The sequence below is a fragment of the Chrysochloris asiatica genome, unplaced genomic scaffold, assembly GCF_000296735.1.
Source record: "Chrysochloris asiatica unplaced genomic scaffold, ChrAsi1.0 scaffold00302, whole genome shotgun sequence".
NCBI lineage: Eukaryota > Metazoa > Chordata > Mammalia > Afrosoricida > Chrysochloridae > Chrysochloris > Chrysochloris asiatica.
In genome coordinates, this window is record NW_006408820.1 from 1,069,462 (window position 1) to 1,087,735 (window position 18,274).

General features: G+C 41.7%; 1 protein-coding gene across 1 annotated transcript in view; it reads left to right on the forward strand.

The window, feature by feature from the left end:
• The window catches only part of SLC22A15 (solute carrier family 22, member 15), a 114,192-nt gene extending 96,660 nt beyond the window's left edge, over positions 1-17,532 (forward strand). Inside the window, exons 9-12 of the mRNA XM_006874798.1 lie at positions 10,386-10,506; positions 11,907-11,979; positions 16,409-16,597; positions 17,443-17,532. Of these exons, the coding sequence (XP_006874860.1) occupies positions 10,386-10,506; positions 11,907-11,979; positions 16,409-16,597; positions 17,443-17,532 (473 nt within the window). The remainder of the gene's footprint in view (positions 1-10,385; positions 10,507-11,906; positions 11,980-16,408; positions 16,598-17,442) is intronic.
• The last annotated feature ends 742 nt before the right edge of the window (positions 17,533-18,274 follow it).

An 18,274-nucleotide genomic window follows, 5' to 3' on the forward strand; every position in this document is an offset into this window, starting at 1 on the left:
ATGTTGGTGCAGAGCCAGGCTCTGTTTCATTCTGTTGTGCTTAAGGTTGTTTCGTTCTGTTGTGCATAAGTCAGTACTGACTCGATGGCACCTAACAGAAAGAAGCTTCCAGCATAATAGCAGCAATGCACCCTGCCACAGTATGACAAACTGACAAACTAGTGGTAGTTGCCCTCACTGCTTCCCATGAAACACAGATTCATTCTCTGTCTCTGAAAACTATGCCCCTCTGTTCATCGGCTGTTTTGTAGCCTCTATATATGATTGTAGTTGTGTGTAGCTCAGTCTTCAGCATTTGTAATGGTGATAGCTTACCTCTAGGAAAGACAAGACAGTAAGCTAGAAAATGGATCTGGTGTGGCATTATAGGAGAAGCGCAAAATTGCATGGTTGGTTTGAACCACAAGGCCAATAGGTCGAACTCCCCAGTCGCTCCTTGGGAACCCTATACAAGGTCGCTATAAGTCAGAATTGACTCAGCCGCATTAACAATAAGCTGGAAAATAGGTTGCTTGCAAATCATTAGCCTGTGGCTTGTAATTTCTAAGTGAAAGTGCCCCACCCAGTACATATTTGCACGCTGGCTGGCCTCCAAGTAAATGTTCTCCTCTGAGGATAATGTTACCAGGTGACCACTACAGGTAATCCAAACTTATGATGTATTTGAGTTATGATAAACCTCACTTGCAACTGTTTTTCTCTGTACATCTTATCATTAGTACTGGGCAAGTATTGTGGTGCATAATTTGCAGATGTTATCATTCTTGTGTCAATTCACAAAGACAGTTTAGATTTTAAAAAAGAATGATAATAGAAGGAAATAACAATGAAAACTTTTTTTTTTTTTTTTTAATAAGGAATTTGACTTATATCAGAACTGACAAGAGTCGTTGGTATGGAATAAGTCGGGGACTACCTATGATTTAGGAGTTCTGGTAGCGTAGTGGTTACAAATCGGGCTGTGAACCTCAAGGTCAGCAGTTTGAAACTACCAGCTGCTCTGTGGGAGAAAGATGAGGCGTTCTGCTCCCGTAAAGATTTACAGCCTCGGAAACCCTGGACAGGGTCGCTATGAGTCGGAACCGACTCCTCGGCACTTAACAACAACCTATGATTTATTCTATAAATTGGTCATTATAGATTTCATCTGATCACTATTCTTACCTAACTCACTGCTGTCTGGTCGATTGTGGCTCACAACAATCCTACATAGGATTTCAGAGACTGTAAATCTTTACCAGAGCAGACAGTCATCTTCCTACCACAGAGCAGCTCATGAGTTTGAACCGCTGACCTAGGGGTTAGTTAATTATCCCACAGTGCCACCAAGGCTATTCTTGTTATTGTTAGGTGCTGTCCAGTCAGTTTCAACACACAACAACCCTGTATAGGGCTTCTGACTTGTAGCTGTTGGGTTTGAACCTGTGATCTTGCAGTTTGCAGTCCAGTGCATACCCTATAGCACCATACCAAGACTGACTTGGTGGTGGTGTGCTGTCAAGTGAGTTCTGACTCGTAGTGACTCTGTATAGGGTTTCCAAAGCTGTAAATCTTTCTGGGAGCAGAATACCTCATCCTTTTTTACTAGGACTTCTTGTGGACCTTAGGATTATCAGCCCAACGAATAACCCACTATACTATCAGGGCTCCTTAGGACTTATAAGAGAGTTATAATAAGTAAGCCTTTACAAGACTGGTGACCATCCATTAAGTGCTGACTATGTACTGGTTTCTTCTCATATGTAAAAGATATTAGATATTATCCCAATTCTGAGGTTACACAACAAGTAAGTAACACTTATGGGTTCAGATTTCAGGCCATTCTGACTCTAAAGTCAGTATTCTTTTGGTAATGCTGTTTTTTCCTCCTACAGTTTGGAAACCAAGCTGGTGTTGTTTTCAGGTGCTGTTCAGTTGATTTCAGATCACAGAGACCCCATGTGAGAGAGTAGAGCTGCTTCATAGGTTTTCTTAACTGGGATCTTTACAGAAGCAGATTATTAGGTCTTTCTCCTGGCAGAGCTGATGGGTGGGTTCAAGCCACCAGCCTTTTGGTTAGCATTGGAGTGCTTAACTGTTTGCACCAACAGGACTTCTTAGAACCAAAGTATTCATTGCAAATTGTGAAGCTGTTTTCATGTCTAGAGTTTAGGACCAAGCTGGTGTTGTTTTTAGGTGTAGTGGAGTTGATGTCAGATCACAGAGACAGACCTCATGTGAGAGAGTAGAGCTGCTTCATAGGGTTGTCTTAGAAGATTTGTGCTGCCTGTTGAGGTACAGCTTTTGACTCGTCAGTGTATGGGCCTGAGAGGAATTGGCCCGGTCTAAGAACTCGGGTTGTCAGGATGGCTCTGGACTCTTGTTGACAAGAGTTGTAGTCTGGCCAGAGAACCTGAACACTAGGGAATCAGAGAACGTGACTATATAAAGAAATCTCACAGATGAAGGAAGTTTCATCACTCTTAGCTGTTGTTGTTGTTGTTAGATACCGTTGAGTTGGTATCAACTCATAGCAACCCTGTGCATAACAGAACGAAACACTGCCCAGGTCTGCGCCAGCTTCACAATCGTTGCTATGTTTGAACCCATTGCTGTTGCCTCTGTGCCAATCCCATCTCATTGGGGATCGTCCTCTTTTTCTCTGAGCCTCCACTTTACTAAACATGATATCCTTCTCCTGACAATATGTCTAAAGTATAAGAGACAAAGTGTCCCCATCCTGGCTTCCAAGGAGCACTCTGGCTGTACTTCTTCCAACACAGATCTGTTTGTTATTTTGCCACTTCATGGTCCTTTTAATATTCTCCTCCAACACCATAGGTCAAATGTATCATTTCTTCTACGGTCTTCCTTATTCACTGCCCAACTTTCACATGTTTATGAACTTATTGATAATACCATAGCTTGGGTCAAAATGGCTAGAATTTGTTGGGTTAAATATCATAAAAGAGTACATCCAGGAAGAGCCCCAGAGATCTCTAAAAGGGACCTCCAAGTGTGAGTGCTTTGTGATCTGTGCACATATTAAGGAAAATACTGAAGCTATGGAAATGACTACCAGAAAGGAGCAGTTAGAACAATTCTTGGGAACACTTGAACCCAACCCACTACCTTCGAGTTGACTCACAGCGACCCTCTCAACCACAGTAGAACTGCTCCATAGGGTTTCCAGAGCTCTGAGCTTTATAGAAGTGTACTGCCTCATCTTCCTCCTGGGGAACAGTTTCTGGGATCAAACCACCAGCCTTTTTTTTTTTTATTATTATTACAACCCAGCAATGCTTAATCCATTACATTACTAGGGCTACTTTTTGGGAACACAGGGCCATAAATATTTCTCATCAGCTAGACTCTATTTGGGTAGAGAACACCCATGTAATGAAGGAGGACACTGCAGGAGGCGAGGGAATGTTAGTTACCCCCATTTCCCCATGTTTGGAAAAGTAGAGGGTTGGAGAAAAACAGGAAGACCCCTAACAAGATGGATTGGTACAGTGGCAGCAGTAGTGGACTCAGGCATAACAACAGTTGTGAGATTGATCCAAGACCGAGCCGTGTTTTGGTCTGTTGGACATAGGGTCGCTATGAGTTGGTATCAACTCAATGGCACCTAACAACAACCACTATATGAGGCTAACATTAGGTTAGACAACTGCAGAAGAAAAGATCTGTGAACTTGAAGCCATCCCAAGAGACATGAAACAGAAAAAAAATTGAGTAAAAATTTTAAAAGCTTCCATGAGTTGTGGGATAATGTCAGGTGGCCTAACGTATGTGCAATTAAAATAAATTGGTGCATCAGAAAAGGTGTAGGTAAAGAAGGTTTCCCAAATTTTATGAAGATTTTATGAACAGGAGCCCTGTTGTAGCACTGTAGGCTAAGCACTGGATTGCTAACTTCAAAGTTGGTGGTTCAAACCCACCAGTGACACCTAGAAAACTCTGTATAAGATCACTGTGAGTTGGAACTAACTCAATAGCATAAACACATAATTAGAAAGGGATCCATGTATCAAGAAGAGGGTGTAACAATTTTAAATCTGTATGCATCTAACACAGATTTGAAATTACATGAAGCAAAAATGGGTCAAACTGAAGGGATAAATATAAAATTATACTTGGATAGTTCAGGATGTTTCTAATGATAGAAAGAAAAAGCAGGCAGAAAGTAACCAAGAATGCGGAGACTTGAACAACCAACAGGACATAATTGGCATCTGTAGAACATGCTCTGCAACTGCAGCAGATAGGCATTCATTTTGAAGTGCACACAGAACATTTACCAAGATAGATAATATTATGAGCCACAACATAATTTTTAGTAAGTTTAAAAGGACTGAAATCACATCACATATGTTTTTGGTAGCAAAATAGAATTAAACTAGAAATCAGTAGCAGGAAGATACCTGGACAGTGCTCAGGTATTTGACTATTAAACAACAGAGGGCCAAAAAAGAAATCAAAGGAAATTAGAAATTATTTTTAACTGAATGATAATTAAAACTTATCAAAGTTTGTAAGATGCAGCTAAACTGGTGCTTGTTATTGTTGATAGTAAGTGCCATCGAGTTGGATCTGATTCGTAGCAACTCTGTCTCGGGTTTCCAAGGAGTGGCTTGTGAGATTGAACTGTCAGCCTTGCGATTCAAACCAACCTTGCAGTCCAGTGCATTATCCTACAAAGTCACACCAGGACTCCAAAGTAGTGTTTAGAGGGAAATTTGTATCATTAAAACGTACATTAGAAAAAAAGAGTTCAAATTCATCACCTAAGCATCTATGTTGAGGAAATAGAGAAATAAAATACAAAGCAAGCAAAAGGAAGGAAATGATATAAGATCAAGAATCAATGAAATGAAAACAGTAAAACAGTGAAGAATAACAGTAAAACCAAAAGCTGGTTATTTTAGAGCACTAAAATCAATATGTCTTTAGCATGTTTAATCAGGAAAAAAAGACATAAATTACTGATCTCTGAAATGAGAACGGACACATACCGTAGGACTTATATTATTGGTAAGTGTCGTCAATTCAGTGCTGACTCATAACAATCCTGTATAGGGTTTTCAAGGCTTTAAATCTTTGTGGGAGCCGAAAGCCTCATCTTTCTCCTCATAGAACCTGTCGACATTAATTAAGATACAGTATGAACATTTTAATGCCAAATAAGCTTAACAATTTAAGGAGAAAAATTCCTTGAAAGATACAACTTCCAAAGCGTACTCAAAAATAGGTAACCTGAATAGCTCTGTGTAAAGAAATGCAATTAGTAGTTATAAACATTCCCACAAAGGGAACTTCTGGCTCAGATGGAGTCACTGGTAAATTCTACCAAATACTTAAAGAAGAAATAATGTCAACTCTACACAAACTCTTCCAGAAAATAAAGTGAATAGCACACTTCCCGGCTTAGTCTGTGAACGCTTCCGAAAACGCTTACGTCAGAAAACTTGTTCCAAAAATGCTTCAGTAGCTCCATCACTGGAGTACACTGATAACCACATCAGTTCTTTACTTTGAAAGATACCGCTATTTTAAGTCTTTATTTTTTTTAAGATAAGTAGTTTAATGTTTTTCTCTTAATCATTTTTTATGCTTACCAATCACTTCGACAGCTTATTGGGAATAACCAGTAATATCTGATTCCATTTGTATTTAAATTACCAAGATGAGGAATCCAGTGGCCGGCAAGCCATCCTAAACGTAGCTCAGGATGACCAAGTTCAGCAGCACCACAGGCAGGAAGTCCCAGTAGCTAAAAAGATAATTTTCTAGTAAAAAAGCTGTCTAAAATTGATATGGCAGCTGAAGACAGGTGGTTGGAACATCATAAGGCAGTTGCTGGCATCAGCTGAGGTGTTAGACTGCTATGAACGCTTTTATGAATGTGAGGCTGCATCCAGCTCCTTAGAGGTGCACAGCCGGATGTGTCCTGAGCCTCACATGAGATAGCTTCCAGTTTGGGTTTTGTTGATTATAAAGTTTAGTTCATAATCATTTGAGTTTCAGGATGGCAGTCCCCTCATATGTTGTTCAAGATGTTGCAGAGTGTCTCTATACTCATACTGCTCTGCAGGATATCTTACGGGTTGAAAACGGTACCAGAGTATTTGCCATCAATCAAATGAACATATTTCTGTCTGTTTCAGTGCCGCCTAGTACATTTTCCTGACTCACTCAGTTTTCTGGGAAATAATTGATGGACTTAATTTGGCCTCATGTGGTTTAAATACAGGACGTTGTTGAAAATCTCAAAAGTCTAGACACGTATCTCAGGGTTAAATCAGAAAGTTGTAGTTCTCTCTCTGTCTCATTATTTCTCATGGGTTAAAAATGCAGTCTGGATATTAGAGCTAGCTTTTCATGCAAATAGCCTGGCAGAGAGGAGAGAGCAGCCCTAGGTGGTTGTGTTTGGCGGTGCCTGGGCCACTATATTCAGGACACCATCTTTAAAATAGATGAAGATTTATTTCACAGTTGAGCAGGGATGGATGGTGGTACTTGTTTTACTGGGATAAAGTGTTCTACGTGCCTCTCTCCTTAGGGAATGAGAGCGTATGAACACAGATTTGTTTTCACTAAATACATTTCTATCATTGTTGTTGTTGTTAAGTACCATATTGAGTCTGTTCAGCCTCATGGCGACCCTGGAGATGGTTTCCGAGTCCATGAATCTTTGCAGCCTCATCTTTCTCTCTCAGAGCAGCCAGTGGGCTCGAAGAGCCACAGCACTCCAATTTCTATCATATCTCATCCACACAGTTAGTGACACCGATGTCAGTACTATAGGTCGTGGCTGTGAGGAACACAAACAAGATACCAACCCTAAGCAGAGGGAACTCAAAATAGGTTTTGGGTAGATAAAGTAGGAAAGTAACTACAAAGTAGTGTCTGAAGCAGACTAATAGAATGGATTAGAAACTAAGGACAGTGGAGGTCAAAAGAAGGAGAGGATATTTCACTTGAGCTATTTAAGGGGAAAGGGGTCTCTATGAGCATTGAGTTGTCAAGGACTTCTTTCTTCTTGGATCAACTATCAACACTCATGGAAGCAGCAGTCAAGAAATCAAACGACGTATTGCATTAGGCAAATCTACTGTACAAGACCTTTTTAAAGTGTTGAAGAGCAAAGATGTCAGCTTGAGGACTAAGGTGTGCCTGACCCAAGCCATGGTATTTTCAGTAACTTCATATGCATGCGAAAGCTGGACAGTGACTAAGGAAGACTGTAGAAGAATTGATGCTTTTGAGTTATGGTGTTAGAGGAGAATATTGAAAGTGTCACAGGCTGCCAAAAGAACCAATAGATCCATTTTGGAAGAAGTGCAACCAGAGTGCTCCTTAGAGGCCAAGATGGCCAAACTTTGTGTCTCATGTTTAGAACATATTGTCAGGAGGGACTGGTCACTGGAGAAGGATATCATGTTTGGTAAGGTGGAGGGTCAGAGAAAAAGAGGAAAAACCACCAGCGAGATGGATTGGCAAAATGGCAGCATCAATGTATTCAAGCATGGCAACAGTAGTGAGGTTGGCCTAGGACCAGGCAGTGTTTTGTTCTGCTATGTATAAGGTCGCTGTGAGTCGGTACTGACTTGATGGCATCTAACAACAACAATGAGCAGTGATGAAGACCAAAAAGCACAGCCTTCTGTATGGCTTGCATCTCAATGTAAATAAAACAAAAATCCTTACCACTGGACCTATAAACAACATTATTATCAAGGGAGAAAAGATTGAAATTGTCAAGGACTTCTTTCTTCTTAGATCAATCATCAACATTCATTGAAGCAGCAGTCAAGAAATCAAGTGACGTATTGCATTAGGCAAATCTACTGCACAAGACCTTTTTTAAGTGTTGAAGAGCAAAAATGTCAGCTTGAGGACTAAGGTCCACCTAGCCCAAGCCATGGTATTTTTAATAACCGCATATGCTGAATGCGAAAGCTGTACATTGAATAAGGAAGACCATAGAAGAATTGTTGTTTTTGAGTTATGGTGTTGGAGGAGAATATTGAAAGTGCCATGGGGTGCCAAAAGAACCAACAGATCGGTGTTGGAAGAAGTGCAGCTGGAGTGCTCCAGGGAGGCCAGGTTTGCCAAACTTCGCCTCTCATACTTTGGACATATTGTTAGGAGGAACCAGTTACTGGAGAAGGATATCATGCTTGGTAAAGTGGAGGGTCAGAGAAAAAGAGGAAGACCACCAGTGAGATGGATTGGCAAAATGGCAGTATCAGTGGGCTCAAGCATGACAGCAATTGTGAGGGTGGCCCAGGACCGGGCAGTGTTTTGCTCTGTTGTGCATAGGGTCACTATGAATTGGTACCAACTTAAAACACCTAACAACAACAACTCCAACAAAAATGAGCAGTGGAGTCCCAAGGATGAAGATAAGAGCATTTTGTTTGGAGACTGTGAGACAATTACATCTGATGATTCAAACATCACTATTATTGACCTTCATAAGCAGGAGTCTCTCGAGAGGAGAGATTGGTTTTGGAAGCTGATGCATTTGTGGAAGTGGAGTCACAGTCCACAGTCACTCACCAGAGATGTTCAGTAATCAATGGAGAGAATATAACAAAGTCAATGGGAATCTTTTTTTTTTTTTTGCTTCTTGGGAGTACAAAATGATGTTATGTTGAAGATAAAAATGAGTATGTTCCTGATAGGGAGAAGTTAAACATGCTTGAAAGAGAATAATTAAATTGTAGGATCCCAAAGAAGGTAATCTTAATAAAGCAACGAACTGTAGTATTTTTGATAAGGACATGAATTGACATAAAATATATCTTTGTACTATATGCAATAAAATGTTACCTTAAGGAATTCACATATTATTATTGCTGGTAATTCAAGTGAGAAATTGGGGAGGAGGAAGAATTGAAGCTATTTCCATGGTTGGAGTCTTGTTCTTTGAAGAACATTATCTTACATTTGCTGGTGGTCATTTAAAGGGGTTAGTCGTTATCTGAGGAGTACTGGTGGCATTGTGGGCTCTGCATTGGACTTCTAACGGCAAGGTCAGCAGTTCGAAGCCAGCAGCCAAGGGAGGAGAAAGATGAGGTTGTGTGCTCTGTAGGATTGATACAGTCTCAGAAACTGAAAGGAGCAGTTCTGCTCTGTCCTACAGTATCACTATGAGTCAGAGTCAACTCCATGATGGGGGTGGGGGGGGTTTGACTTCTAGTTATCCCTTATCTAAAAGTCCTTGAGTGGTATAGATGGTTAAGTGAAAGATTGAACCTACCCAGAAGCACCTCAGAAGATAGACCTGCCAGTTGGCTTTTGAAAGATCACCTTGAAAGCCCTGTGGAGCAGCCCTACTCTACACACATGGGATCCCATGAATCAGAATGGACTCAATGGCACGTGAAAATAACAGCATTCCTTATTGAGCCTAGATGGCACAAACGGATTGGGCTTGATTGCTAACCGGAAGGATGGTGATTCTTACCCACTCAGCAATGCCATGGGGAAAAGCCTAGCAGGCTGCTTCCATCAAGATTGCAGCCAAGGACTTCTCTAGGGAGCAGCTTTCCTCTGTAACACGTGGCCTCACCATGAGCTGGAATTAACTCTACAACAGTGGGCTTGGTATCGTTTTGGTATTTCTTAATTTCTAAATAGAACACAAAGAAATGCAAATGAAGGATAGGAGTCTTCTCAACCTGCCGTTGCCTCTTCTATCCATCAGGCTTATTCCCTCATGTGCCACCAACGTACATGGATTGTTAAACAAAAGTGGGAAGAAAAGAATGTCAGGACCACTTTTGGTAGATACAGTTTAGGTTCTTGATTCAGCATACCTGGCCACGGTGTCTTAGAGTGTTTTGGCATTCCTGAGTGAGTGTAAGCTTAGTCACATGCAGGGCTTCAAGGGTGTGACCAGAACAATGAGGAAATGTGTGTGTGGTTATTATTAGCCTCTGAATGGGTATTCAGTTATCTCACCTCTTGGTTGTTTGAGATCAGCGATAATGACTCTCACTCCTACAAGGATAAATGAACCATCTAACCTAATTTTTCTCGACTAAGGAATCTTTAGGGTGTCATTGTTTAGTGCCTTCAGCTGTAACTAGAAGGTTGGTGACTCGAGCCCACCCAGGGATGGGATTCATTTTAAGAACCCCTGGTGGCACCGTGGGTTATAAGGTGGGCTGCTAACCACAAGGTCGGCAGTTCAGATCCATCAGTCACTCCGTGGGAGACAGATAAGGCTGTCTGCTCCTGTAAAGACTGACATCCTTGGGAAATCCTAGGAAACAGTTCTGCTCTGTCCTATAGTACTGCTATGAGTTGAATTTGACTCGAGGGACGTGAGTTGGGTTAGGGTTTGGGTTTGGGTTGAAGGAACTCACAGATGTTTCACTTGCCCTCCTTAGGCACAGGTGTGTTTGCTGTGGTGAACAGCCGCTCCTTGGCCTTGCTGGGGAAGCTGACCATCAGTGCTGCCTTTAACATTGTTTATATCTACACCTCTGAGCTGTACCCTACAGTTATCAGGTATGTGTCTCACCAAGTCACCACAGATAGGATGGTTCTCATTTCTTCTCGTGCATGGTTAGTGTCGGGCCCACAACAACTCAGAGCAAGCCCAACAGCTATCTCTGGGGACTGCTCTTACCTGCTTGGATGAGGAAAAGCAAGCTTTATCGGGATTTCCTTGTGTAGATTCTCCTACACTAAATAGGACCTATCACCCAGTAATGCACTGATATTTTCATTTCTGTGAATGCCAGATGCGTGACAGTCAAGGGAACAAGGTCCCAGTTCTACCAGATCTTACATTTTAGCAGGGCAGGTGAACAAACAAGTATGCAAAATTGTTTTAAAGAGAATTTCACGTGGTAATACATGAATATTGGGCTTAAATATTAAATGTTAAAAGTGGTTTTTAGTGAGTAGAACATGCTGATATCAGAAAGAACATCTTCCATCCTGAATGCTCCCTTTTATAGTAAGTCTGAAAACAAAAAAGAAGCCAAATTTGAAGGGGAAGGGTACAGTAAACTTATACACCACTTCTATGGGCCAGGCTCTTATTCCCCTGGCCAACCTTTTCAAAATGAATCCTTGTGTTTCCCTTGTCCACTTAAGAAACCCTGTGGTTCTTTCTGCCTGGTCATTTGCAGCCGTTCTTCCCCGTAAGAAATCAGTTTGTCTGTGACTAGCTCATCATTTCCCAAGTGTCCTTATAGCCTACTTTCTGTTGCCTGCTAGCTATATAAAACTAGGCTGGGAACAGTGTTGTCCAAAGTGGGACATATTGCAGGCATAATTGAAAATGTGGCTGGAGTAACAGTGTTCTCCTGCCTTTGACAGATACCATTCTCTCTCTCTCCTTCCCACCTCTTTCAAACCCATAACTCCCCAGGAAGGTAATGTTCTTAGTTCCCTGAAAATATTGGTTCTATCCACTCTTCTTTTGTATCCCTTGTCATTTAGTAACTAATTCATAGAGTTTACATGACAGACTTTTAGATCATAAGTCCTAACTCTCTAAAATACGGAACCGAAGAAGCAGAAAACCCTAAATATGCAAGGCCAAAAAATATATATATATATTGAAGTGTTTAGGTGTGCAACATTCTCTAAAGCGCACTTCCCAGTAGGGTGGCTATTAGCCCCCTGTGACTACTTAGATTTAAATTGAATTAAATTAAAAATTCAGTTCCTTAGTGTCACAGCCACATTTCAGGTGCTCAGTAGCCACGTGTCTATGATGTCTACCATATTGGACAGTGCAATTAGAGGATATTTCATCATCACAGAAATTTATATTAGCAGTGCTTTATAGAATCCTGGACTTCGAATCCTATACTCTTCAGATTTTTTTGAAACTTCCCCTCCCTAGAACTTACTGATTAATATGTTTGTTTTTTCCTTTTTCGTATGCCTTTCAGGAACGTTGGACTTGGAATTTGTTCCATGTTCTCCCGAGTTGGTGGGATTATTGCTCCCTTCGTCCCCTCACTGGTTGGTTTGTACTTCCTAGTTTCATTTTTCTTGATTCTCTACTTTGGAAGTATTTGCAATTTGAGTAAAAAGAAGTAATGAATAGATGCTATTTAAGTTCACAAAACCAATGAGAACCTTGCGCCTTTTAGACTAAGAATCCAGTAGCGGATGGATTCTTGCCAAGGAGGCTTTCTCTGCAGATGAGTCTGATTTTCAGCTCAAGTCTGTAGACATTGCAGGGACTATTAATGGCAGATACCACTTCCTGTCATCATTCACAAGTTAGTCAAATGGCAAATGTGTGTTACTTTTGTGCTGTGTGCTGAGCTGCGTGCTCAGGGCTTGTGTATGTTATCTCAGCATGTGCCACAGTAACTGGGTGAGGTGTGCATTCTTGTTACCTGTATTAAATAGGTGAACAATGCAGAAGAAAGAGGAGAAATAGCTTCCCCAGAGGGACGCAACTTAGAAAAGAAATATACTCTGCAGTATGTCTATTTGTGTATATATTTTAAAACAAAACAAAATCTACTGCCAGCGAGTCAGTTCTGATTCACAGTGACTGTACATAGCAGGGACGGGGAACCTGTTTTCTGCCAAGGGCCATTTGGATATTTATAACATCAGTTAATATAAATTTGTGTTGCTAGGGGAAAAGTTCCTAGATGTATTGAATTTCAAGTCCCACCTGCAGTTGCCTTGGCAGGGCTGGACCCAATGATTTAATGGCCTTATGTGGCCCGCAGGCTGGATCCTCCCCACCCTTACTCTGTAGAGTCTCCAAGACTGTGCGTCTTTACAGAAGCAACCAGTCTCATCTTTATATGTAGGAAAATAAGCAGATGGGTGAAGTCCTGGTTGGCACTATAGGATAAGCACTGAACTGCTAATTACAAGGTCGGCTGTTTAAATCTGCCAGTGTTGTTAAGAGTTGGAACCAACCCATTGGGTTTGATAAAGGAAGGTTAGATAAATAGATAAATGATAGATATTTGCCATTTTCTAAATACTGTCATTAAAAACAAAGACTATGAACCTGGAAACCTTCCAGCCTTAAAGTCTCAGATTCTGTGAAAGAACCTATTCCCATTCCTCCATTGTCTGATTGGTAAGTGCTGCTCAGCCAAGACTCGACCAAAGGCTGAGTGTGTGCTCGTCCCTGGTGTATTTCCTCTTGGTGTGGGGCCTGTGAGCCTGCTGTGTAGACAACTCTAACTCACCCAACTGCGTACTACGGGATGTTTCCGGAATGCTACTACATTCTTTTCAGGTGTTGGGTTGCAGTGCATTTCCCAGATATATCGCTTCATGTTTCATGCTTAATTTAAGATCCCTCCTTATGGGAAAGTCATATTCAGTTCCCTGTTTTCTTTTACAAAATGTGTTCTACATTAGTTGTTTATTACTAAAGATATTCCACGTTGGATAATGACCCCAGAATGGTGTTACAATAATACCCAGCACTGTGTCTTATGGAAGGCTCCTGGGTGGTGTTGTGGTCAAGTATTTGACTGCTAACTAAAAGGCTGTCAGTTCAAACCCAACAGCCCTTCTAGGAAAATGATGTGGCTGTTTGCTCCATAAAAGATTTCAGCTTTGGAAACCCCAAGGGGCAGTTCTACTCTTGTCTTACAGTACAGGGTCCATCTGAGTTGGAATTGACACAATAGCAACAGGTTTTTCTGGACCCTTGCTAAGCTTATTGTTGTTCTTGTTAAGTGCTGTCCAGTCGGTTCTGACCCATAGCTACCCTTTATAGAGTTTTCAAGGAGCGGCTGGTGAGCTTGAACTGCTGACTTTGCAGTTCAAATCAACCTTGCAGTCCAGCGCCTTAACCCACAGCAAAGCTTAGAAGAGGCAAAAGTGTGCTTCCCTTGATTTAGGCACTCATGTGCAGTGCTGAACATGTGTATGCACATAGGTGTTTAGAGATGAGAGCTCCTCCTCCCCTCTTCCTTCTTTCCCTTTCTCTCCCCTCCCTCTGTCTTCCTCTCCCCTCTGCCTCCTCCCTTTCTCTCCTGTTTCCCTCATTCTCCATCTTCTCTTCAGGTTTGAAAACTCAGGAAAAATATCATCTGAAGGGAAATCCTAAACTAGCAGTGGTCCCAACCACAGAATTCAATGGGCCTACAAGTCCTGGTGTGGTGCTGAGGGTTAATGCACCAAACTACAAAGCTGTTTGAACTGCAAAGTCGGCGGTTCAAGCTCCTTGGAAACCCTATGCAGGGTCACTATGGGTTTGAACCGACTCGACAGCATTTAACAACACAACAACCCATGTTGGCTGGAAGCCCAAACCAGGTCATAAAGCAAAGCTGCTACTGTGCTGGGCTAAAGAATGTCAAGCAGTAATCAGAAAGGCCCCAAAGCAACATCCTACAAAAATGTTTTCTGTGTTGCTATCTGTGAACACCTTTGTGTTTAAAGAAAATGGTGAAACTTTCTGGAGATTATCTTCTTGGATCTCTGAAGCAATTGCTTGTAGTAGGATTTTTTACAGGGTTCATTGCCAACATTTTAGTAAAAACCCAGAGTTCTTTAGGTTTTTTCCTTCTGCTACTCAGAGCTTTTTATTTCTTATTTATGTATTTGTTTTAATGTTTTATTGTGAATTATGTGATAGTTTACATGGGAGAACATTAGCTTTATATTCTTCCTATCATATATCATTTTATTGGCATGGTTACAATCCCCTCCATGCATCATCAACCAACCAACGTGTACACCCTGCAAGCCTGCCCCCTGGTCGTCAGCACACAGTGCCTTTCCCTCTCTGGGTCTAAAGTCCCCAGCTGCTCCACCTTTCCATGTCATTTTCTCTGCCTCCATCTCTGGCACTTTTTTTTTTTTTTAAATAATATTTTGTGTTTTCAGTGAAAGCTTACACAGCACATTAGGTTTCAATTTGATAATGTCTGCACAAATTGTTCAGAGACAATAGTCAACATTTTTCACAGTGTTTCAACATTCTCTTTAATTGTGTTCTGATTGTTCCATTTCCAGTACTCTAGTTTCCCTGTTTCTGTTCAGAATTTTTGTACCTTAAATCTGTCTCGGTGTCTCTCATCTATAGTATGTTGTGAATCAACAAGAGTTTGTAGGATTAGGATTATTTGGCAGGTTCTGGGTAAAAACTTTAAAGTTTGCCTTAGTAAATACTTTGCGATATCCCGAATGTGACAAGTATATGTAAATCACTATTGTGTGTTACTACATGAAATGGAAGAATTCCTGCAATCCCAGACCCTGTAGGACTGCTCTGCAAAGAGACACCCATGTCTGCTTCTCCCACAATACCCACAGCATGCAGAAAACAGTCTGCTGCCTCCATTCCATAGGCCAGTTGTTGTTAGGTGCTGTCCAGTTGATTCCAACTGCTAGCAACCTTATGCACAACAAAACGAAACACTGCCCAGCACGGTACCAGCCTCACAATTGTTGTTAAGCTTGAGCCCACTGCGGCTGCCACTGTGCCAGCGCATCTCATTGGGGTCTTCCTCTTTTTCACTGACCCTCCACTTTACCAAGCATGATGTTTTCCTCTGGGACTGGTCCCTCCTGACAATATTTCTGAAGTATGAGAGACAAAGTCTCGCCACGCTGGCTTCCAAGGAGCACTCTGGCTGCACTTCTTCCAACACAGATTTGTTTGTTCTTCTGGCAGTATCTATGGTGCCTTTGATATTCTCCTCCAACACCATAATTCAAATGCATCAATTCTTCTATGGTCTTCCTTATTCACTGTCCAACTTTCGCATGCATATGAGGTTATTGAAAATACCATGGCTTGGGTCAGGCACACTGTAGTCATCAAACTGACATCTCTGCTTCTGGACATATTAAAGCGATCTTGTGCAGTTGATTTGCCTAATGCAGTATATTGTTTGATTTTTTGACTGCTGCTTCCATGCGTGTTAATGGTGGATCCAAGTAAAATGAAGTCTTTGATAGCTTCATTCTTTGCCCATTTATATGGATGTTATTTATTGCTCCACATACCAGTGATGCCTTTTTATTGACTCACTCTGTCTGTCCATTCCCCATGAGGCACTGAGGGATTTCCCAGGGCTGTTCTCTATGAAGAAAGAAAATTGGTCTATAATAAATTCTAATGGGAAGACCACCCAAATCAAACAGCCCCATTGCCTCCTAGTCAATTCCAACTCATAGTGACGTTATAGGACAGAGTAGAACTACCCCATAGGGTTTCCAAGGCTTTACAGAACTAGATTGCCAAAGCTTTCCTCTATGGGAAGGGCTGCTAGGTTTGAACTCTTGACCTTTCGGGGCTCGGTCAAGCACGTAACAACTGTGCTACCGGGTTGCTTGTGGGAAGATTAAGCTCACGGTAAATAATGACAGTTCTTCATTTATGAGCCTGCTGATGTCATCTGCTAGGGAAACCAACACTGGCTTTTTGTTTTCCATTGTGCTCTCTATCCTACAGAAATATGTGCAGTGGTCTTTACCCTTCATTGTCTTTGGAGCCACCGGCCTAGCTTCAGGCCTCCTGAGTTTATTATTGCCTGAAACCCTTCACAGCCCCTTGCTAGAGACTTTCTCTGACCTTGAGGGTTATTCCTATCGGAGACTTGGAGAGGAAGCTCTGTCATTACAGACCTTGGATCCCTCACAGGTATGTTGGGATTTTTTTTTTTTAGCCATTCAAACTCAGTACTTGAATAATTAGGGTGTTTTATTTTGTTTGTTTTTTAACTTTCTATTGTCCGGAGGGAACAGTCGCTGGAGAAGGATGTCATGCTGGGTAAGGTGGAGGGTCAGAGAAAAAGAGGAAGACCCCCAACGTGATGGATGGGCCAGGTGGCATCATTGATGGCGTCAAGTGTGGCAGCGGTAGTGAGGTTGGCCCAGGATCAGACATTGTTTCATTCTGCTGTGCATGGGGTCGCTATGAGTTGGTTCCGACTTGATGGTACCTGACAGCAACAATTGTGAATTGAGTGACGGTTTTCAAACAAGACATCCTCTCTACATTCAGTAAACTATACACCTGTTTCATCTCAATGATTACAATCCCCTCCCTGCAACAACATCTATCCCACTTCCTCCCTGTGGCTCCCCATTTACATCTTATATTTCACAAATGGACAAGGTAGAAATATTTGATGTACACTTACAAAACAAAATATATTTGTACTCATTTAAATGTCCAAAGGGCACATTCTGCCAGCCAGCCTCCTGCCTGCAGGTACACAGCCACTGTTTTTGCTGTTAAATAATTCGTTTTTGACAAGTAGAATGCTCTGGTCAGATGAAATAGAATTGAGTCAAACTGCTTGAAAACCAAGGTGAGATCTAATCATCAGAGTCACAAAGATGACAGCTGGGGCTTGCTAACACTATTGGAATACTGTAGACATGAGGTCTTAGGGACACAGATGTTGTAGAAACCCATTGAATTTTCTTGTCAGAAATGTCATGCCATCATTTCACTGTCCTTCTCTCTTCTTCCTGTTTTAGTCAGCAGACAAGGAGAGCACTTTAGGCAGTGAGAGTGAAGAAGAGGAGGAGTTTTATGATGCAGATGAAGAGACTCAGATGATCAAGTGAAGAGCCATCGATTTCTCCTCAGAAACATTGGATCATCTTCTGTGCCTCTTGCCAAGGCAGATTCTCTCATGACATCTCAGTGACCTGTAGACAGAACGGCTTGGACTTACATAGATGGCGCTATGGAATAGTGGAATGAGATTTTGAGGCACTAGAGAAGTGACGTCATGAGAGAAGACTTCACTGCATTGAAGGAACAATGGTCAGTTTGTCCAGAATGCAGGTTTTGCTTGGAAAAATGACCTCTGGCCCAACAGTTCACACCCAGCGTTTCCAGAGTGGTTTGCCGAGTTATTGGTAGCAGTTTGAACGTGCTGCTTTGCCTTCTTCATGACCTACGTAAAGTTTCTCAACATTCCAGTGGGATGCCATTTTTTGTACCTATCCCTCCCAGTGGCTCCTCACCGGGAAGCTCTAGAGGCAGAGTGGTGTTAAGATTTCTTTCTGTGTCAGGAGAATCCGTGAGAGGTGTTCTGTGTGGCTGGAGGCCCTGTAGCTTTACCTTAACTGATGCAGTTTCTTTTCAGCTTGGTCCCCAGCCTACTGGAGGACTTGAGTACTTGTGCCTTTGTCTCACAGATTAGTAAAAGCCAAATGTACCAAAGTGATTTTCTTCAGAGTCAGAGCCCTGTTAGCGCCCTTTGATACTCAGATTGTATAATCTGTTCAGTTCCCATTCATACATACCTCTAGAAAAATGTCCATCTAAGATTCCAGTACCAGCAGTAACCACAAAACCATG